Here is a 23,878-nt window from a genome sequence, read left to right as displayed (position 1 = left end):
GTCCAAAATTGTGGCATCATCATCAGTAGGCATATTATTAACATCTTTATCTGAAACCTCCTCATAGTCCGAAATTTCATCTATATATGAGGAATCTGATTCCTCCAAAAAAGATTCATTTGATGAGGTTTCGTTTAAGTCTGGTTCAAGCCGACAAGGGACTTTGATTGCCCGTTTATACATTTACTTTTGGACACCTGCAGAAGAGCTAGCTTTAATGTGCGAGCTATGTGATTTTACCTGATCCTATTTTTTGGACATTAATTTTTTATGTTTAGGGGAAGAGGTATCAGTATAACAAAAATGTCTCTTCTGAGAACATTTACCAGACTTTTTTATGCCTTTAGCCATAGCTGTGGTAGAATCCTCAGTGGACCAGAATAACTCAGAAGGAGTAGATGGAATTTTCTGAGGGGATTCTCTAGGAGTAGCTTGAGCAAAGGCTAGTGTTACTGATTTAGAAATCGTGTCCTGCATGGTAGACATAGCTGAACGGATAGCAGCTTGGACAGATTTGTTAACAGACTTTTCTACAAGACTGTGAATTTGTTCTTCAGTAACGTATTCATAATCTTTTTCCTCAGAAATATCTGAAGAAAAGGTTTTATATTTGCTTGTTCATTAGCCATAATGGGGAAAATAATATATCTCTGTAAATGTATGAATTAAGGATAATGTATATTTAGTTATGTTGTTTTACAAGAGAAATACATATATACAAGACACCTACATGCATACTGTACATATATGCACTTACATACATAGATATACCCACATACATACATACATATATAAATATATATATACACATATATATATATATTTCTATTCTACTAAGGATATAATGCAGAATACTGTAGCTAGTATTGTCCTGAGGAGAATAGGTGGCAGTAAAACAGCGAGAGAAAAAAGCGCGCGTCTCATTGTCTGAGGACCAGCCAGTACGTAGTCTCACGAAACTTAGCGCGTGCATCTAGAGAGACGGGCTTTCTGTGTAGTAGAAAGGATAAGTCGGATGAAGAATGAGAAAGGGTAAAGAGGTAGGATTTATACAGAATACTATATATAAACTGGTATGGGGGGAAAAACTGTGTGTAAAAAACCACAGTGGAAAAGTATATGTGTATATATATATATATATATACACAATAAACGCACGCATATGACTACACACACGTTACGTATATGCAAACACATGCGCACAAGTAACCGCACAATGTAATTATTAATATTCACAGAAAGAATAAACTCTTCATAAGCTTCTTATAAAATATAGTACTTATCTTTACAAGAGCAGCAAAGAAAGAGGAAGTGAAAGAGGACTCCAGATGTTATATTACCTAGGCTACATGCTGACTGGTTACTAGTTACCTGTTACACACCAGACTAATTTAAAAAACTTTTACTTTACTTTGTTAACTCTTGCTGCTATGAGTAGTAAAGAAAGATTTAATGCATAATATGAAGCCTCCTGTCTGCCATAAAATTAGGCGTTATGAACTCAAACACAATACCATGAAAAACACAGGATGTCTTTATGTTTGGTGCATCTAATACTTTAGGGCTTAGTTTACCGAAATCATGATAAATGTATTCATGCGTGGTATTGCTATACTCAGAGGATGTGGCTGAACACAAATTAGGTATTTTTTGCTGTGTAGTCCCCCAGGCTACTCATATATAAGGAGTTTATCGCTTAATATTTCAATGAAGCAATGAGACCTCAGTTAAATTGTAGATGATATTTGCAAAGTGATAAACTCATTCTAGTTGGTGTAAATGAACAGTATTTCAAACACACAATCTCATCTAAAAGTCACTTGTAGGTATTTAAGATAATACTGTACACGGGTGTACCTAGAGTCTTTGGCACCTGGGCGGATCCTGTATGTGGCACCCCCCACCCCCCCACACAAACTGCATAGCTTCTATCATTAGGCAAACATTGACAGGGGTACAACATAACTGTTTTCATTATATACTGAGGCAGACATTGATGGTGGTACAGCATAACGGCTATCATTATATACTGAGGCAAACATTAACGGTGGTACAGCATAACTGTGATCATTATACACTGAGGCAAACATTGACGGTGGTACTGCATAACTGCTATCATTATATACCAAGGCAAACATTGACGGTGGTACAGCATAACTGCTATCATTATATACTGAGGCAAACATTGACAGTGGTACAGGTTAACTGTTTTTATATACTGAGGCACACATTGACGGTGGTACAGCATAACACCTATCACTATATACTGAGGCAATCATTGATGGGGTACAGCAGAACACCTATCATAACACCTATCACTATATACTGAGGCAAACATTGATGGTGGTATAGGATTACTGTTATCATTATATACTGAGGCAGACATTGACAGTGATACAGGATAACTTTTATCATTATATACTGAGGCACGCACTGAAGGTGGTACAGCATAACACCTATCACTATACACTGAGGCAAACATTGACGGTGGTACAGCATAACACCTATCACTATATACTGAGGCACACACTGACGGTTGTACGTCTTAATCCCTATCACTATACATTGATCCAGACATTGACAATAATGCAACATAACCCCTATCGCTATATACTAAGCCAAACATTGATGTGGTGTAGGCCTACCACTTCGGTGTCTGGCTTAGTATATAGCAGGGATGCACTGAAATGAAAATTCTGGACTGAAACCGGAAGCATTCACTTGGCCAAAACCGAAAATGACCCCCCCCCACAGCTTTAAAAACAAAAAAACACTTTTATTAAAAGTAATTAACACACCAAAATTAGACCATATATATATATATACCGTATTGGCTCGAATATAGGCCGCACTTTTTCCCCCCACTTTAAGTCTTTAAAGTGGTAGTCCCGGGCGCCAGGGTTAGGATACAGGCAGCGGGGTTAGGATACAGATCCCCCCCAGCGGTGCAGGGGACCTGCATCCTACTCTCTGATACGCTCAGACAGCCTCCCCTGCCAGCACTTCTCACGAGGGGGATGCCGGCACGGGAGGTTGTCTAAGCGCATCGTGCGGACGGTCACCGGCTGCGGCGATGTGCATAAACAGCCCCCGCTGCCGGCACATCTGCACGTTGTGCTTTAACAATCTCCCTTGCCGGGAATTCCCACGGGGGGAGTCCCGGCAAGGGAGATTGTTAAAGTACATCGTGCAGATGTCCCGGCAGCGGAGGTTGTTTACCCGCATCGCCGCAGCCGGTGACCGTCCGCACGATGCGTTTTAGCTCTGCCCCCAAGACTTACCAGAGCAGACTCCCGGGTGTCTTGCGGGGCCGGCGGGGGACATCTACGCAATACACGTATACAACTTCCAGGGGCCGGCACATCCGCTGAGTGCCGGCACCGGAAGCTGTATACGCGTATTGCGTAGATGTCCCCCGCCGGCCCCACAAGACACCCGTTAGTCTGCTCTGGTAAGTCAGGGGGGGGCAGAGTGGCAGCATATCTCGGGGGGGGGGAGGAGGAGGACAGTGGCAGCATATCTCGGGGGAGGAGGAGGACAGTGGCAGCATATCTCGGGGGGGAGGACAGTGGCAGCATATCTCGGGGGGGGAGGACAGTGGCAGCATATCTCGGGGGGGAGGAGGACAGTGGCAGCATATCTCGGGGGGGAGGAGGACAGTGGCAGCATATCTCGGGGGGGAGGAGGACAGTGGCAGCATATCGGGGGGGAGGAGAGTGGCAGCATGTTTTTTTTGGTGCTTTTTTAAAGAAAAAAACGTTTTCTTTAAAAAAGCACCAAACTTTTAGGGTGCGGCCTATATACGGGGGCGGCCTATATCCGAGCCAGTACGGTAATTGTTAACAGCAATCACAATCCTACCATGCCCAGGCATACACAAATTCCAGCATGTACTGGCTGATTTTTCACTGTCACTTTCCCTCCTCCTCTTCGTTCTTCCTCTTGGCTCTCCTTCCTCTTCTTCTGTGTCCTGTCCTTCCAGTGCAGTGAGTGCGGAAGGCGGTGGGTGCGGCTTCAGTATTGTGCGCCAGGATATGACAGCAAATCCCGACGCACAGCATCAGTTGCCTCGCGAGTCGCAAGGGAGCAGGATCGGAGGTCTGCATTAACAGACCTCCTGTTCCCTTGATTGACTTCAAGCCGGTTGGACAGAGATATTTGATCTCCCCAACCGAGCATTACTGTCCGTCTCTGGAGGGGTGCCCGCGTGGTGGCACCCCCCTGATGAGCGGCACCCGGTGGAACACCCCCCCCTGGCTAGGTACACTACTGATACTGTAAAGCTATTCTAATTGCTGATGAGTTACCATTTAAATTAAAATGAAGTGGGGAGGATTGTTCCATAAACAGACATCAGGCTAATGTAAAAGTCTGGTCTTCCCTAGTGTTATATTATTATTTATTGTTTTATATAGCGCCATCAAATTCCGTAGCGCAGTACAATGGGATAGGAGAAGGTCTTAATGGGACACTCGAGCCATCATATGAACATGATCAGTGTGTTTGGTCTTTTAACCCCTTAACGACAATCCACGTACATGTACGGGATTGCCGTGCCACGTGTTAACGACAATGCCCGTACATGTACGGGCTGCCGTTAAATAGCTGCATCGCCGCGATCGCTGCGTTTTCGCCGTGATCGGCGGCTTTGCAGCATCCACGGAAGCCACGGACATCCACGGAAGCCAAGTGAGGCTGACCATGGATCCAGGGAGGAAAGCCCTCCCCGGAAGAAAAATGGCCGCCACACCGATCATCAAAGATCGCGGCGGCGCCGGCTAAAACAGCTTAGGAAGCGATCGGAATGACCGTCATTCACAGGAGGGCATTAACAATAGAAAATCGAGCTCCTTCTGCAGGTTGAATGCAGGTACTGCATCCAACCATGCAAGGTCAATGGAGCCCAGCTCACTAATCAGAGTGATTAGTAAAAAAAAAAAAATAAAAAAAAAAAAAAAAATTGTTGTTCAAAAATGTTACATTTTTTTTTTTTTAAAAATATGGTAATGTAAAAATCCCCACAGTTTTTCATAAGCAAGTCCTAAAATTCCTAAAAAACTCCAGCACGGAAAGAGTTAAAATATTGGCATTACAAATGCCCATAGGGTGTCTCGTATTAAAATATGCATGAGTTGATGGGGTAAATTGAATTGGCCGGGTACAATGATGTCCCATATATGGGACATGGGGGCATTAGGATCAGATGACTAAATGGCATAAAAATACACACATCACAAAGGCGGCCTTTTACCTCCCAAATTACCCTACAAACCCATGCATGGGGGGTATCACTGCACTCAGGAGATGTTACTGAACACATATTGGGGTGTTGTTTGACACGGACATATACCAGGAGCGATAAATTTATACCTGAAGTACAACATGTGTGAAAAAAATACAAAACAAATGTACTACCATAAAGTTTCACAAAGGCTGGTGGTAAAATTAGTGCATGGAAATGGTTAAAATACCAGCATTTCAAATACCTTGGGGTGTCTAGTTTTTAAAAATATATGGTTTGATGGGGTAAATTGCATTGGCTGGCTTCAAAGATACCCGAAATGACACATGGGGGGAAGAATTACCAGATTTGGAAAAAAAGGTTTGGAAATGGCAAAACGCTACCTGTACTTATTGCCCCATAACGTGCAGAAAAAAAGCAAAAAAACATAAACACATTGGGTATTTCTAAATTCAGAACGAATAGTAGAATCTATTTAGCAGGTTTTTTCATTCATTTTTGCAGATGCAGAACAAAGCGGAGTCATGTAATGCAAACTTCCCTGACCCCACGGTAAAAGTGAGGCTGCTCACACAGTGTGTGTGCAGCTAGTGTGATGGGTCCACACCTTTCCTCCCATGCAATGTGGATAGGCCTCACATTCAATAAATGAAGTCATGAGCACAATTATAAGAAAGGACTGAGAGTTCAATTATAGTTATTATTTACTTATGAAAGATTACAAAAATTACATAAATTAAGCATTAAGTACTATTTTTGCATAGTTGAATTATTGACCGTACTTTTACTGAGGCCTTTTATAGAAAAATCAATATCGTGACTATTCAGTCCAGTCAATGGCATTAATATAGAAGTAAAATTAGGATCACCATGTTCTGGACCTATTGGTGAAAGATGTGTTTCTGCCATCAAATTCATATCATTAAACACAAAACATTTACAATTTGGCCACCATACATGATCATGAGAACTTTGGAATTGTTAAAAATCACGGGAGGGTGATAGAGAATCTTTCATGTTTGTTGGACTCGTTTCATTGTCGGAGGTGTCAGCATCTGTTATAGGTATGAGTACATCCTTGTTTCGTAAACTTTGAGATACTATCTGCCTGGGAGCCTGGGGGAGATATTGCGATTCTGTTTGTTGTGAAGAGGTATCATTGCAGCGATTGTAATGATTCTAAAGAATGCCCCAATATTTCTGTGATATTATGGTATATAAATAAATAAGGATTATTATGGTGTTACATTTCTTGCAATGGAAAAAGAGTTCATACATTTCTATGTCTTGATTTTACATCGATTAGTAACTGGAAATACGTCCATACATCAAATAGTATTCTGGAAGTTAAAACAGGTATGTTAAGAATGCTTGTAATGAGCATGTCATAAGTCGCAGTATTCATCTTCTTTGGACTTGTTTACCTTTAGGCAAAAGAGAAAATAATCGCCATATGATACCAAATAAAAAGATCCAAGTATTAACAGTAACAGTGGTTTTAAGTATCCAAAAATACAGAATCTGTTACCAATGCCTCTGAATATTTCATTTCCCATTTTTCCTAAAGAGGAGATTGCTTTTCCCATTCCGGGCAATAATTATTTTAATGCTTAACAAAGGTTTTGCATCCATTTAGGAAAATCACCTTGAATATCTATACCTAATATTTTTTGGCGCTAATATATTTATAGCATTATGGGTGGTACCCATGATTATCTTCATAGATTTCAAATGTGCTAAAATGCAGTCATATATGAAAGCATCAGAAAAATGATCATGTTGATCTTTTAACAGTAAAACATTTCTTTTAAACTCTTCATCATTAGCATAAGAGACATGGCTAGTAAAAGAAACAGCATCACTTAGCAAATGACCAGGACCTATCCCCCCCATAGGGGATTCTTGGGATGTGTTTTTTGGAACGTCCATAGGGGACTGAAGGGGTTAATATCTGCTCTAAAGTGGCAGTGACTAGATTCAGTTCTCTTAATAACTGTTCTCTCTCTAGCCGAGAACACAAAAACATCAATTCTTGCCACTGATTTGCTTTTTCTTTTCTCTCTCTCTTTCATTAGTGGGTCTTTCAAAACTGGATTTTTTTTGCCTGGGTTTGTAACCTAAACAGTGTTGCACAAATATAACCAATGTTTATGATGGCAGGTATGAAGTTACTTTCAATCAGTTGTAATGTTTCTTTTTTCTTCCAGAAATGGTCTACCATATCCCCAGCTGCTTTGCGCTCTTTTCACTTCACTGTGTACGGGAAGAAGGATGCATCAGCTAAATTTTCAGATTCGGTAAGTAAACAGCTTTTGTTTGTACAAATAACAGGAATTTTAGGTATTCTTTTTTGGGGGAATACAGTTCCTTCATTTCCTTCAATATGAAGGTCCTTTGTGATTTTTTTGTTCAATATTTTTATGGAGAACACAAAATACATAGAGAGACAATAAACTCATTGAAACATATTGTACCCCCAATTAAATGCAGAAAAGACTAATAATGTTCTTTTAGATACCATTATTTTCTTCATAGCATATAATGTATTATAAAAAAAAGTTTTTTTTATAAATTATAATTGAAGAAAAAACTTTTTCTGACTTTTATTTGAAGAATCTTTTACTCATCTCCAAAAATAGATTCTAATATTTATTTATAAAACCCAATAGTTTTTTTTTTGCGCAAGTTACAGGGCAATAAGTACAAGTAGCGTATTGCTATTTCAAATTTTTTTCCCAAAATTAGTGATAGTAACATCATAGTAACTGATGTCTGTCACAAATCCCTACATCATCTCCACATATTTTTCAACAACCCAGGGTATTCAACAGTTTTCATGCAGCTATTTTTGCCAAGTTAAAGTTAAAAAATAAAAAAATTGAATCAAAATAAATCTCTATCTGCCCTTGAAAAAACAATTTATAATGTGTCTGGGTGCACAACAAATTTAAAAGAAGAATTATGGTAAAGGTAACAGTGTAAAAATGAAAAAGTCTTCAGGCACAAGGTTTTCAGGCACAAAGCATCCTCAGTAAAGAAGGGAGTAATATGTTTTTTTTGTTGTTTCCAGATACATTGAAAAAACAAAACAAACTAAATTCTGAAATCATTAATAGCTGTAGACCACAGAGCCCAAATTGGATCAAATATTTTTACTGTGTTGTGAATTTAGTGTATCATGTATTCCATATTTTTAATGTCTAATAAAATGGGCTTAATTTCTGGAAGGTTGGTTGGTGCAATTTCAGCAGCAAAAAGTATATACTCATTTATTTAGAAAATCTCTAAGGAATTCTCTAAGGAATACCTGGTATCCCAGGAAGGCTACCTGTGGTGGAGCAAGAACCACAGTTTGTAGAAATTAATTGAAACGCAGTATCCCGCATTGATTTAATCTTGTGGCAAGTGCAAAGAATGTATAAAAGTGTACCGTTTTCTCCACACTCCCTCCAACATGCGGATGGTATGGCTAGAAACATACAATGCAATTTTTTCTGGGAAACCATCATAACAAAACTTCCTTAGTATTTGCTATATCTGGTATATCTGGATTATTAATGATCTCTCATACTGTATTTATTTTATCTCTTATCAGATTTCAACCCAGTATCCCGTTGTAGACCATGAATTTGATGCGGTTGTTGTTGGGGCAGGTGGAGCTGGGCTTCGAGCAGCATTTGGCTTGTCTGAGGCAGGGTTCAGCACGGCCTGTATCACCAAGCTCTTTCCTACAAGATCTCACACCGTTGCAGCCCAGGTTAGTGAACCAAAGGAGGCCTAACAATATAAATTGTACATCCTATGACATACAATGTCATTTTTCTCTCCTAAAAGACCAAGACTACATGATAGGATATACTACTATTTTTTAAAACGATACATGCCAAATGATAGCAATAAGGCCTTGTTATGTAATCTGTTTATACTGTATATGTAGTTAAAATAGGTGATATGAATACATAAAGTTAATGGTGCAAAATATTAATTTGTGCTAAAATATATAACTTAATTTAGGGTGGGATAAATGCTGCTCTTGGAAACATGGAAGCAGATGACTGGAGGTGGCACTTCTATGACACAGTGAAAGGTTCTGACTGGCTTGGTGACCAGGATGCCATCCATTACATGACTGAGCAAGCACCTGCTTCAGTAATCGAGGTAAATATTTTATCAACATTGAATACAATGTTTCAAATACAATCCTTTATTTAGATCTTGTCAGACTTGTACATGAAATAAAAAATCAAGAAAGTAAAAAATAAAGTCCAAGGCAACAAATCCAGACAAAGGTTAGACAAGAAGCAGGGTCAAGATAACCCAAAGGGTCAATATGCAACAAAGGTTTGGAAGCAGTGTGACAAGCCATGGGTTGCCATGGGAGGGTGCTCCTTGTGACGGTTCTAGCACCCGGCGGCGGGCGGACTGCCTCCCGCAGATGTTGGGTGCCCGATCTCCCGGCACCGGCGGGCGGATCGACACTCCCGGATGCCGTTTTCCCGATCCCACGGTTCCCGGTACCGGCAAGTGGACTGCCGTCTGCGGTTGCCGGAAACCCGAGACTGCATCCCGGAGCTCCGTTGCTGGCAGGCAAGGACTCTGCCACCGGCGTGGGACTCAAGGGGTTGAGTCTGGGGATTCCCCTGTCAGTGTACTTACCTCTTCTCCTGGCGTCGCCTGCTGGAAGTCTAGGGGCGTGGCTAAGCCGCGTGGCTGGTATCGGGGCGGTGATGGACGACTGGAGGCTTGGTTGTGACGTCACCATGGAGGCGGAGTTTTTGTATTTGGCGCCGGCTTTAAAAAGCCGGAAATCCTTTTCTCCTGCACCCTGTTGTGGTGTACCGTGTACCAGTTTGGCTTGGCTGACTTCCCGCTCTGTGTCTCGACCCTCTGGCTTGTACGACTACCTGATCCGTGTACCAGTTTGACTTGGCTGACTTCCCGCTCCGTGTCTCGACCCTCTGGCTTGTACGACTACCTGTTCCGTGTTTACCCCTTCGACTCTATTCTACCTGTGGGGTTCGTCTGGAGATTCCTTCACCTTATCTACTCAGTACCTATTTCTACCTGCCCGCATTAGACCCCCTTGCTGTTGGGATCCTCTAAGTCCTGATTCTCTGCTGCTAAGGGCCCCTCTCTTGGTATCAGGGAATTGAGCAGAATAACTCCTGCGGTGAGTGCCATTGTGCGGGTGGCTGTGACACTCCTTTCCTAGCCACAGGGCATGGTTTGAGTGTGCATGTCTCCCTGGCGTCTTGTGTTGCCTGGGAGACGTGATCCGAGTATGTTTGGAGGTTGCGGTCCGCCCCAGTATTCAAGCATGTGTGTGTTCGGGTGGCCATGGTTCGGAGGGGTCAATGGAGCAGAGAGGGAGCTGAGGTAAGTCGTGACATTGCCATAGGTTAGCTTTTCCATTAAAGACAAGAAGAGTAGGCTAATTTGTGCAAGTGCAGGGAATGGCAGAAGAGAATAACATATTAATGGTGATGACACCACACCAACTCCTAAAGCCCCATCTAGGAGTCTTTAAACCAACAATTTGACAAGAGAGCAGAAATACAACATTTTCTCCTTAATTGCATAAACTATACATTATGAAGGGCCATCCCTTAGGCAAGTAGTAGAATATTGGCATAATTGGGTTACTAGGTAAAACACATGTGTCTGTTTTGGTAACAATTGCTCCTGTGAAATGTTTTTAACAAGTGCTTACTTATTATAAACTATTACTAGTATTAGATTAAAAAAACTGATATGGCTGTAGATAACTGTGATAAATACATAACAATAGGACATTATGTGAGGAAAGAGTGACAGAGGTTTCTGGGTGCCATATAGCCACTGTGCCTAAAAAAGAGGACATCCAGCGTCATCCTATTCAGAAATAACTAACCAACAACCGCTGTTACAAACACTGGGTAAATGGTAAACCCACTTGCTCTACATTATGCATCTACATTATGCATTTTGTGCCTGACACAGCTGGAAAGTTATGGAATGCCTTTCAGCCGGACAGAAGAAGGGAAGATCTACCAGCGTGCTTTTGGAGGACAGTCTCTTAAGTACGGAAAAGGAGGGCAGGCTCACCGATGCTGCTGTGTGGCTGACAGGACCGGACACTCGTTGCTTCATACTTTGTATGGGAGGGTAAGAAAACAAATTGGATCAAAGTGCTTTCTTCACAAAAATGACAGAAACAATTATTACCGGTAATCCTTTTGCACAAAAATATATATTGTATCCCAATGATAATAATAGGAATACATTTTAAATTATTTCAATAAATAATTGCTTTTTGTTTGTAATGCAGTTATTGTTATATGAATATGTATTTTTAAATGTTTAATAGCAACATTTCTTCTTCCTAATTAAGTTGCCTTTGCTGCCTTATGGATATTTAATCTGTTGTATGTAATATAAATTCCTTATAGATCTGATGTTTGTAATATTTGTATACTATATACATTTCCAGTCATTGAGATATGATACCAGCTACTTTGTGGAGTATTTTGCTTTGGACCTGTTGATGGAAAATGGGGAGTGTCGTGGTGTAATCGCACTATGCATAGAGGATGGATCCATACATCGTTTCAGGGCAAAGAACACGGTTATTGCTACTGGGTAAAATGTTATTATTAACTATTAATATCATTCTCATTATTTTGTGTAGATGCATGTTTGCATCAATGCAACCTTCTTAAAAAAATAAGGTTTGCAGAATACATAGCCTCGTGCTTCCTGAACATATTACCACCAAGCTCCTTATTTATTATTCTGGAGGCAAAGCGCTGTAAGAAAAGATATATTTAGCCACAAATACTTTGAATCTGTGCACTTAATAGCACTTTGCCTAGCACAGTGCATAGGTAATCTATTACAAAGTGCACTTCTATTTTGCATGTAAGTTTTTCATTGAGGTGCCATTTGTTTATACGTTATTGGAAAGAAGATATTTTAAAAATACTGCTGTTAACCAGTTGGTGACTAATAGATTATGTAGATAATTTACATAACGCACCCTAATATAAATAAATTTTTTAGCATGAATCCATATATAATCCAATGATACTAATGTTGCCCTTAAGAGGAGAGTGTTTTATTACTCTTTTATGCTGTTGAATAATAGTCTCTGATATCATCTGATTCTCCCAGGGGATATGGGCGAACCTATTTCAGCTGCACTTCTGCCCATACCAGCACTGGTGATGGCACAGCCATGGTGACAAGAGCTGGGCTTCCCTGCCAAGACTTGGAATTTGTTCAGTTTCACCCAACAGGTATTAACCCGGGTCAGGGTGGTCTACTGCTTCATTATTCCCCTTCCCAATAAGTGGCTGATGCAAGCGCGCTCCAGCCTAAATTTCATTCTTTAATTGCTTACTTGCTCTGGTAAGACAGAAAATGTCTGTGTTAGTGAAGGCAAAGATCGATGCTCTGTCAAGTCAAAACACAAATGTTAGGCTCTTTGCTCACAACCTAAGTTTACCAATGGGATTTTGTCTTTTAATTCTGATATTTATTGTAGATACTGAAAGTAGAATACAAAAGTTCTGAAGGCATTAGAGAGAGTAGCGTGTCATGAGTAAGAAGGGGAAGGGAAAAGAGACTGGGATATGATGCATTATACCAGAGAGTCTAAGAATAGATTTGTGGCAAAATAAGGGGTAAGACTGAGGAGGAGGAAAAAAATCTAGTGTGGGGCATGGCCGAGGCACTGCATCGATTTAGTAAAGAAAGGGACAGTTTAAGCTAATAAATAAAAATAAACTAGCCATGATTTCCTCTTTAAAATTGTTGTAGTAATTTCAGATTTAAAAAACTTTTTTAAAAAAGTAATATTATTAAAGAGAGATGAGATATCAGGTACACAGGAAAGGTTTGTAGGACATTGTTTTTACTCTATATCAGTAGAATGTAGTACACCAATTATTTTCCTGCAGACCAAACGGTGGTCTTACCTTGATGCCACACAATGAATCTCTAGTTGTGAATGTGAATTTTGTTATTGTTATACTGTAGATCTGGATATTACTCGACCCAAACTTAATGCTCCTCCTGTTGCTTAGCAATGATATAGAGCTGGAGATGGTAGTTATGGATTGATGAAAGCACTCTTTTACTTGCTTGATTTCCAGATGTAATCAATTATATTGTAGGTATTTATGGAGCTGGCTGTCTGATCTCAGAGGGCTGTCGTGGAGAGGGAGGTATTCTTATCAACAGTGAAGGGGAACGGTTTATGGAACGATATGCACCGGTAGCAAAGGACCTGGCTTCACGTGATGTTGTGTGCCGTTCTATGACCATTGAAATTCGCGAAGGAAGGTACACTTGTTGGAATGTATTTAGTGAGATTTTATATTTTCAGAAATATGTGTCATAGTGCATAGTTATGAAAAACTCCCCAAATATTTGAGTAGGGTATAACAATTTTCTATTCTGTAATAGAAGAAACATGCTGTTGTGGGCACTCTCCTAACTTTTGTGTAATTTTGCCTCAGCTAAAAGCACAATGCAAGACTTAAATGTATTATGCAACTTTTCTTTTATTTATGCATAAGTATCTCTTAACATAGACTCACACAGGTTAATCAGTTCTCAGTATTTTTTTTACACCTGATATTGCCGATGATTATTTTCTTTTTGCAGAGGCTGTGGCCCAGACAAGGATCATGTCTACCTTCAGCTTCATCACCTCCCATCTCAGCAGCTGGCTACTCGCCTGCCAGGAATTTCTGAAACGGCCATGATCTTTGCAGGTGTCGACGTCACAAAGGAGCCTATTCCTGTCCTCCCAACCGTCCATTATAACATGGGTGGGATCCCAACAAATTACAAAGGCCAGGTAGAATAACCTGCAGTATCTGCATAAAAATAATACTTACATAGCATTGAGTACTTGGGCTCTGGTCCTTGTAGATTTTTGTCTAAGGCCAATCTCGTAAAGGTGCATATGCTGCTACACTGGAACATTCTGCAACTCCATCTTTCTTTTACTCCTTCTTACTTTTTTAGTTTTTGTTCTGTTTTGTACAGGTAAAATATTTAAAAATAAGGAAGAAGCAGAGTCTAAGATGGGTTTTGTAAGAACGAGACTCCCTATGAATCTGAATGAACCATGAAAATGATCTTGTAGTGTACATTCATTTTGTATACAGTTGTACATTAACTTGTTTTATTTCCAGGCTATTATTCACGTCAATGGGGAAGACAAAGTGGTTCCTGGTCTATATGCATGTGGCGAGGCTGCATCAGCCTCTGTACATGGAGCCAACAGACTTGGTGCAAACTCCCTCCTGGACCTGGTTGTCTTTGGTCGTGCCTGTGCTCTGAGCATTGCAGAGTCATGCAAGCCTGGTAAGAGCTATAATTAAAAAGGGGTACATCTGTCACGGACAGCCATCATTCTGTCCAAGGACAATACTGATCATTTTCTGTTGCCATTTTAAGAAATTATCAAGAAATGGTCTACAGCACTTGCGGATCTACCAAAATATAATACTGTGAAAAAGTATCCTTTCTGATCTGCATATTGTTTTAGAAGTTCAATATGCCCAGACCTGTGTAGAAGATTGCACACTGAACTGTATCTTGTAGCTATTCGTAGTTCTACACTGATAAGTGTTATAAAATGTGATAGAAATGTTACTGGTAAATGTCTGTGGTTCAGGACACTAAGTAGTTTTTATTAAAATCAAGACAAGACATCTTCTGATCCATCCCAGTGTCACACAACTTGTAATTACTGCACAAGATTATTATATAGCATTAGGGCTCCCTTGTACCTTTGGACTGCCATGCATGCAATCTAATATTTTTCTATAAAAAGGAAACTGTAATCTACCTTGGAGGCTGATATGGGTCAGTGGATATTGATTTTATGAACATAAACACGGTATAGGGGGCACACCAAATAACAGAGACAATAAAAACTAGAAATAGGCACACAGTAAAAATATAAATATAAAATTCAATATATATGGACCTTAGCCTGTTGTCTTTTTGGTGGCTATTGCCTTTTTTGGATTATCTTTAAAAAAACCTCAGCACCATCCCAAGTGTAATTTTATGTGTTGCTGTTAATACATTTACTGCTTATGTTTTATAAAAGGATTATTTACTTTACTGTGTATTATATTGTTTATATTATTCCTTTTTTAGGTGAGCCCATAGCGTCCATTAAACCAAACGCTGGAGAGGAATCTGTTGCAAATCTGGATAAATTACGGTTTGCCAATGGAAGCACAAGAACCTCTGAGCTTAGACTCAACATGCAGAAGGTGGGTATCTGGTATTAAGAGTGTCTTATATTCTTGTGCGAAAATTCACTGCTATTGTCGTTATGATCGTTTGTAAACCAAAATTAGCATGTGATGAACTGCACATCTTGTTTAAGCACATTCCTAGAATTATGCATGGACGAACTGGGAATCAAAACCAGCCCTGGAAATAATTAAATACATGCCCCATTTTTCATGGTGCCATTTTTGTGCACACTGAACATGTCAGGTCTTGGCCCCAATATTTTGTTCTTTATAAGGAGACAAACCATGCATTTTAAAGTTTATTTGAAAAACACATTAGTCTTATTAAGATACATATGAAAACACATAGTTCCTAATATCATCGTGGTCCATGATATGTAACGGGCTGGAACCATCTGAGAAAGCATCGCTTTAGTCCATAAAATATGAAAAAACATCTTAGGTATGAACTTAACTATTTATGAAGGAAGGTACACATTTTCTTGTTGGAATATACTTAGTTGTATTTTCTATCAGTAACACCCATATTCTAAGTGAACTATCTAAATGAAATCGGAGGTGTAACCATGTTAAGTATGTTTTCTAATTACAAAACGTAAACAGAAATTGTGTTAGACAAATAAAAGTGCTTAGACACAAGACTCCAATTTATTAAACCATTCAGAAAATGAACCAAAGTACACCTCAAACAAAAAGCTAACAAGCTGAATTGATGTTTTGAAACAACAACAGCGTGAGGTAGGCACTGACATAGACATTATTATTGCCTGTGGTGCACCTGTATACAACTACAAAGTACCCATGGGTTGTATCTTAGTACAAGGACTTATTACTCAGAAGGCTATATGAATTACTAGAATTGAATTTGACATAGAAACATAGAATTTTATGGCAGCTCATACAGTCTGCCCATTTTTCACGATGCAAAGACTTAGACCTTAATCAGTCGTTGGTCTCATCTTAGAATTAGGATAGCTTTATGCCTGTCCGACGCATGTTTAAGTTCTACCACCCAGTTAGTAAAGTCAAACTTTACCTTGCGTTATAAAAATTGTATTTCCTAAAGAGACTTTTGTTTTTTTGTGACAACGAGGCAATGTATGTTCCTTGTTCATGGTAGCATATACTTGCAAAAGCACATCTTGATTACAATGCACTTTATTTACGCATTATTTTGCATATATGATAGATACCAGCCTCTGAAATGTTATAACGTAAGAAACACATTTATTGGACTTTTCATTGGTCCGGTGCTAATAATTAACTAACATTTCTTTGCCCATTGGGACATTAGACTATGCAGAGTAATGCTGCAGTCTTCAGAACTGGTTCTATATTACAAGAAGGGTGTGAAAAGCTGAGTCAAATTAACGCTGCCATGGATGATATAAAAACATTTGACAGAGGTAAGCATGCATTCTGTGCGATTTTGTGATACTTGTTGAGGATAAGCACCATGTGATTACTTTGGAAACTGGCATTGAGTGGCGTTTGCTAAAAGTTCTAATTTAAAAATAACTTTATACCTGGTTAAGGGACAACCTAGTTACCTCTCCCCATCTAGCTGTAAGTAGATGCATAGTGATAGGCAGTATATAACCTCTCTGGTGCTATCACCTACCTTCCTACTGATTTTGAATGTGTCCAAAAACAATGCTGAAAGTTAAGATGCATAAAAAATCAAAAGATGATCTCAACAGTGCTAAATGTAACATGTTAAGCCAAAGTCTACTTATAATATCATTTTTATTGTTATTCTGGTGACACTGAAATTCTTGTGGTGTTGAATCGAATAGTCAACATTCATGTTGTGTAACACAACACTTTATTGTACATGTAATTTCCCATACATTTTATGTTTGCTGTTTTTTTTACCTACGGGTGAGCAGTCATTTGTCTAACCAAGCCCCAGATTGTGACTTATGTCACGTTTTCTGTTTGGTAACATACGTGCTTAAGGTCAATTATGATGTATTGCAGTTCCTTTTTAATCCTGTTATATTTTTGTTCTTGAATTGTAGGTATTGTCTGGAACACAGACTTGATTGAGACACTTGAATTGCAAAACCTGATATCGTGTGCTCTCCAGACTATTTATGCTGCAGAGGCTCGTAAAGAAAGCCGCGGGGCTCATGCCCGAGAGGATTTCAAGGTGGGAACACCATCTGAGACACTGAAATGCCAGGAACTTATGGACATAGTTCACCTTCCCTATTTACACAAAAATAATTCCACCTGCTAAAAACAAAACAATTTGAGCTGGGCAGGTTGTCTATCATTTTAATTTAGATAATGGCTGCTTATTATTTCACAGTATAATTTACCATTGCAGGGCAAGGAAGGCTCTAGGTGCTGAATTCATTGTGAGTTGTCAATCATGTTCAGAAATAATACAAAACAATATCTAGTCAAATAAATGGCCCTTTTTCAGGTGCTACCTATTCAAGCATATAACAATAGAATGTAACTATTTCCTAAATATAGATATTGTCATATAGTTCCCTCCTGCATTACTTACTACATGTGTCCATCAAATTCAAGAGGGACAAGGTGGTTACAACTAGTTACTTTCTCTGGATCCATCCTGGAAGCTTCCGCTCTGATGGAACATGCTATCTCAAGACCATTTCCTACATTTGTAATCGTCAGTGGCTTCTTTTCCGCAATTATCGCCTTCCTGCTAGAATCAGTAAATGGGAAATTGCCATGGAATAAAATAATATTTTTGTTTCACTATTCAAGTTAGTGCTATGTACAGCAACATAGATATCATTGAAGGAAAGTATGTTTCCATGTGCTGCAAACCCGTGATATTTTGAGTGACTCCTTTTGCCCAATCACCACCCTGAGCTCACTATCGCAGTGTCCATCTTATAAAGTCATTTTCTCCATAGACTTTCATTAGTCAGAGCAACCAAACTATTATATTATTTACCACAAGACTGTGTGATAAGAAGTCAGTGTGAATTGTCTAGTAGATTGGGCTAAACTAGCAGAGCTAGAACATATATATCTAAAAAAAATAAATCATTATGTGAGCAATAGAATTGTTTTAACTTACCACCTGTTTAATTTGTTATTGAATATAGGTGTTTCTACACGTATGCTCTACTGAGCCCTCTAAAAGCTGGTTTGGACAAAGGCCTTTCCATAAATACTATTTCCTTTCATGTTTTAGCCTCATCAGTTGTCTGGCTGCCAATCCAACTGTTTCTTAGATTCCTTACAAGGAAATGTCCCCATAGCCTTTATAGGTATTTCCCTAAACCAAATTATTTGTAAAACTCTATAAGTTCTGGTGATGGTTGCCATTTCTTTAACCACATATGTCTCTGTGGAATACGAACTGTGTGCAAACAGTGAACCAATCCAAATGCGTGTGTCCAGAAGTCAACCATGGTGTAACACTTTTTATCTGTTTCTGGTCCCTTTGGATTTTTACAATGGTCAGGTAGGAGATGTATCCATATTGCAGGCATGTCTTTCTTCCTATAACTTACTTTGAATGGTTAAATGTAAGATGAGGAAAGGAACTGATATTTTTCAATACATTTTAGATGCATGGGTTACTGTTCTTCTGGCAGACATATCATTCATCTTTTTGTGTAAACAGTGGACCATTGTGTTACATCTATATATCTGGAAGTTAACCCTGGAGTCACACTTCTCTTCTGTCCCTGAACCTTTTATGTCCTATTGTTAATATATTAAACACTATACCCCCCCTTCTTTGTCACCTTACCAATCCACTAAGGGAAATCAAAGGCTAAACGATTTTATTACATGTATTTGAAATTAGAATGCCTTATATGTCTTCGATGTTAATATGTACTCGCTCAAAAATGGTATTTCATTATTTTAGGTTCGAATAGATGAGTATGATTATTCAAAACCACTCCAAGGCCAGAAGAAGAAACCCTTTGAGGAACATTGGAGGAAGCACACACTCTCATTTGTGGACAATAAAGGCAAGGTGGGTAGCAAAACATGTATGACTGTAAAGGTGACGAGCTTGCTGATCAAAATGACACTGGTTGCTATCTTTAAAACAAGAAGAGAACATAAGGCTATGGCAAAGTTATCTCAGATATTAGCTCTATGCTTAATAAGGTAGGAATTGAGCAAATCTGTCACTGGACTTAACTCTGAACCAGGTAGGAGTTTCTAGGGGAACCTTCCGGGTCCATGATTAAAACTGAGCTGTTTGCTATCCAGATTTGCCTGAAATATCAGAAATGTGTTTCCTTTTGATTAAAGGATTGTCTAAAAGACATGATCTGGCGGTCTTGAGGTTTTATGGGCAATTGTACATGTAACAGTATACTTGACAAATATGTAACTCTTATTAAATTAGGGTAGGACACACTGCTTCATCTGCATCAAACATGCCATCAAGTGGTTTTCATAAACGCAAAAGGCTGCCTGCACAACCATGTAGGCAACAATCACTGGGAAACAACCATCCAGTATTTAATCCAGTTTATAAATAAAATTATACTGCATCTTTGCTTACAAAACAGAAGTTGTATGAGTAAAATGTATTCTAAAAGCATGTAAAATAAAAGAACTGTGTATTCAAACATAATCCAATCCAATGCATTTCTTATCAAACAGTAAAATTAAACTGTAATGTATTAATGGAGTTGTTATATTTTAAGTTTGCTTTATTTTCCAATAATTATAAAAATAAAGTATATATCAGAAACACATAACTAGTCAGTCTGTGGACACAGCAAAATGATACTAAAAGTTGAAAAGGTTTAACAGGCCGTCGACATGTTTTTAATTGTTAGTACATTTTTGAAAATGAAGCAGATTTTTTTTTTATTTCCCTCTCTAGGTCACCTTGCAGTACAGACCTGTCATTGACTCAACTTTAAATGAAGAAGACTGCGCTTCAGTTCCCCCAGCCATCCGTTATTATTAGTTCTCCTACCACGTTTCCTGAATTGCTTAGTTCATAATATATAATAATCAGTGTGTTTTAGTGTTTCTTTGCACATAATGATGGTGCTTGGTAACCTATTAAAGAGCATGTTCATTCAAAGGCACACAGTCATATTTGACATGCCTTCATATGTCTAAGCATTGCAAATTCTGTATGATTCTCTATAGTGAAGGGTTAATCCACACAAAAAAGTGCTTAGTCAAAATCCTATTTAGGCTTTTCCTGTGCAGCAGAAAGTTAACCAGCATCATAATATACTGCAAAGTTTGTTTTTTTGGATGCCTCTTGCTATCCTGCAAAAGGTAAGCCAATATACAAATATGCTAACTTTTAACCATTTCCCTTTTTGCAAGTTTGAACAAATGTGGTATAGGAAGGGAATATGCCCCTAACGGCTTCCACCCAATACATAGGACCCACGTTAAGAACAAAACTTCAATATTATGTTTAAAAAATAAAATAAAAATGGGTATTACTAAAAAAATAATGCATATTTTTGATGCTAAAAAAATAACTTGTGAATGTTTAGTCTAACCAAACAAGCAACATCAGTATATCTTGTCATGGGCTTAATAATAAATTTGTGCAAGAGATTACACATTTAAGATTCCTCCTTCAGTAAATCCTCCCAGGTTTAAAGATGTGACTTTGGATAGTCATGTAACATTTAGTACCGATCTTCTTGTGCTACACCTCATGTGTTCTGTGCTGCCAAAACCCGTACTGATAAAATTCATTTCATTTTGAATAGTTAGAGAGGAAATGCGCTGTATAGTTAGTTATGTTTAACTGAACTCACTGAAATAAACTTTGATTAAGTTTATATGTGTTCCTATTGTATGTAATTGCTGTAACAGACCTTTCCTCATATAGGGAAACATCTAAATAATCGTGCACTAGATATTATAGGGAAAAAAAATTGAAATCACAACACACCTTTATTATTAAAACTAAAACACAACAACTACTTGGCAAGGAAATTGAATCAATGACATTTATGAAATGAATATGCTGAGCTCAGTCAAATACCAACTCTAGCTGCTTACTTTTTTGATTTATATTCCCATCTATGGCTGCTGTGACTGACCTCATCAGATGAAACCATATCATTGAGGACAACGTTTTTGGTTTCTGTTTTGTGCTATTTTACGTTACTTTTCTAGAATGGCATTGTTTTCCCTGTAACTAAACAGTAGTCACAGTAGTAATACTGAAATACGAAACATACATTTTTGTTTGACATAGTTATTCTTAAATAAAAGAGAGACACTTTATACATTGACTACCGATATTTTCAATTTACCAGTATTGTTAAATGTGGAATGCTAGCATAAATGCTTACCACGTGGGGATGAGTGACATGTTGTTCAGCTTGTGTTCTCTGAGTTAAGCAACACATGTAAGCTCATAATGCTGTGTCATCAGTTTATTCATTTAAATTATTCACTTAAGCTAGAGTTGGTGGAAGACTTGACAAGACAGCTATGGTTTTTATGAAGGCCTAACCCCAATGCTTTCAGAAGGGCTTGGCTGGCCCTGTATAATGCATATTTAAATCAGTGAGATCACTTTAGTGTCCTCACTCATTAAATTAGCTCTCCTGCCAATATACTCTGTTGAAGGGGAACTCATTTTTTTTTAGCACAAGCACAAAGAGATTTTTTTCTGGTTGAGAACTTTCTCATTCACACAGATGAAGCACCTGCCCATGTGAAGTATTTTTATCACTGAATTTTTGTATTAACATATCCATATTTCATATATACAAGATGGAAGTTAATGACTGTGATAATGCCATTATAAATGGAAGCTTTAATATAAGAGGTAAAAACATAACTTAACACGTTTCCTATGATCTGCCTGAAATGCTTCAGCAGACTGCACATGGGTCTCTACTGCTAACACTGTTTAAACAGTTCCTATAATGTAAATTAGGGCACTTATTTAAAACCTGATGTAGTGGGAGAATTGCACCTCCCACATGGAAACCAAGAGGGTCATTTTTATAATAATACTTAATAAGAAAAAGGCACAAAATCGTGATAAGCAAATTAAAACCATAGCTTGCCTGGCAGTATTAAATCGCTCAATGTGTAGTCAGCCTTTCGTATCTGCTTACATTGTGTTCGTGTACCAAGACGTAAATGGTGCCTCAAAGGTGTTCAGTTATCTCAATAAAAAAAAAAAAAATAGAAACCCACTGAAAAATGTTGCTTGATATAAAACATAATACATTGGTATTGTTAAAGGATACATGTATGACATATCATTTTTTAAAAGAAATACCAATAACGCATTAAACCAAATACTCATCCTAGCCATTGCACAATGTTTCTAATGAATGAGGTAGCAAATAACTGCTCATATTGTTTAAGCCTAAACACTGATGTGGTGTCTCCTAGAGTGAGCCGAGATAACTTTTCGTTATTAACATCAGATCCAACCGCAACTGCGCACGTTACAATGTTATTGGCGCGGATAAAATCCAGAGCCTGGACAAAATTCTTATTATTGCTCATGCCATCCGTTACGAACACAAAAGAAATCTCTGCATTACTTCTTGCACCTCCATATTGTCTTTGCACTATGTTTTTTATAGCATAAAGTACAGCTGAACCAACATGAGATGACGAGTCATAGTACACGGCTTTGGAATGCAGTTCTTGAAGGCTTGTTCGGTTGTATGTAAAATCCAAAAGGACATTTTGCTCATTTTCAGCTCCATATTCAATCACAGCAATTCTGGCTCCGTGTCTGTCCTCTTCCTGTGTTGCTAGTTTCAGTTCCTCTGATATATGCTTTATAAATCTAAGAACTTGCATAAAATTCTCTTTACCTGTTCTCTCAGAACCATCAACAAAGAACACAATATCCACTGGCCGACCTACCAGTGGTCCAAGCTGGATGGCTGCAACAAGAAATAATGTAGTTGGCTTTTATAAGTTCACGGGCATTGAGAAATCATTTTACATGACATTATTATTATGTACATTACATAAAGCCTTTCTTAAACACAGTAAAAGACCAAAGACAAATATGTAACTATGCAATGTGTAAATGTGTCATTTTTTTCCGCTAATAGAAGGGCCTGTTCCTAGAGTCATTATTGAGCTACAGGACATTGACACATGAAAACTGCATTTTTCCTAAGGATATATTATTAACCAGGAGTATGCATTTCTTTTCCTAACAGTACCTATATAGTACCAACAGGTGGCAGTAAAGTCATACCTGTTAGTTCAATAAGCCAAAACAAGGCATTTTTAAAAGAAAGGAACTGTGGATATATCCCATACGATTATGTAACGTTCAGTGGCTAGTTCATTCAGTCCCCATACTTCCTCCATCTTACATAAAAACAACTTTAAAAAAGTGAAAAAGCGAAAAATGGCAGGTATTTTTCTTATGTGAATAAGTAATTGGTAG

The 23,878-nt window shown here is 38.5% G+C and overlaps 2 protein-coding genes across 2 annotated transcripts in view; one reads left to right on the top strand and one right to left on the bottom strand.

The window, feature by feature from the left end:
* The window catches only part of LOC128496918 (succinate dehydrogenase [ubiquinone] flavoprotein subunit, mitochondrial-like), a 33,081-nt gene extending 11,806 nt beyond the window's left edge, over positions 1-21,275 (top strand). The window contains exons 2-15 of the mRNA XM_053466748.1: positions 7,450-7,539; positions 8,838-8,999; positions 9,257-9,400; positions 11,222-11,386; positions 11,712-11,860; positions 12,392-12,516; positions 13,396-13,564; positions 13,889-14,084; positions 14,425-14,596; positions 15,401-15,519; positions 16,799-16,910; positions 17,526-17,656; positions 19,367-19,477; positions 20,345-21,275. Coding sequence (XP_053322723.1) covers positions 7,450-7,539; positions 8,838-8,999; positions 9,257-9,400; positions 11,222-11,386; positions 11,712-11,860; positions 12,392-12,516; positions 13,396-13,564; positions 13,889-14,084; positions 14,425-14,596; positions 15,401-15,519; positions 16,799-16,910; positions 17,526-17,656; positions 19,367-19,477; positions 20,345-20,431 — 1,932 coding nt within the window. The 3' untranslated portion in view covers positions 20,432-21,275. The remainder of the gene's footprint in view (positions 1-7,449; positions 7,540-8,837; positions 9,000-9,256; positions 9,401-11,221; positions 11,387-11,711; positions 11,861-12,391; positions 12,517-13,395; positions 13,565-13,888; positions 14,085-14,424; positions 14,597-15,400; positions 15,520-16,798; positions 16,911-17,525; positions 17,657-19,366; positions 19,478-20,344) is intronic.
* An 883-nt stretch (positions 21,276-22,158) lies between these two features.
* The window catches only part of LOC128496916 (collagen alpha-2(VI) chain-like), a 31,299-nt gene continuing 29,579 nt past the window's right edge, over positions 22,159-23,878 (bottom strand). Inside the window, exon 28 of the mRNA XM_053466745.1 lies at positions 22,159-23,360. Within this exon, the coding sequence (XP_053322720.1) occupies positions 22,762-23,360 (599 nt within the window). The 3' untranslated portion in view covers positions 22,159-22,761. The remainder of the gene's footprint in view (positions 23,361-23,878) is intronic.

Source organism: Spea bombifrons, chromosome 5, assembly GCF_027358695.1.
Source record: "Spea bombifrons isolate aSpeBom1 chromosome 5, aSpeBom1.2.pri, whole genome shotgun sequence".
NCBI classification, from domain to species: domain Eukaryota; kingdom Metazoa; phylum Chordata; class Amphibia; order Anura; family Pelobatidae; genus Spea; species Spea bombifrons.
Note: the sequence above shows the minus strand (reverse complement) of the source record. Positions and strands in the feature narration are given on the sequence as shown.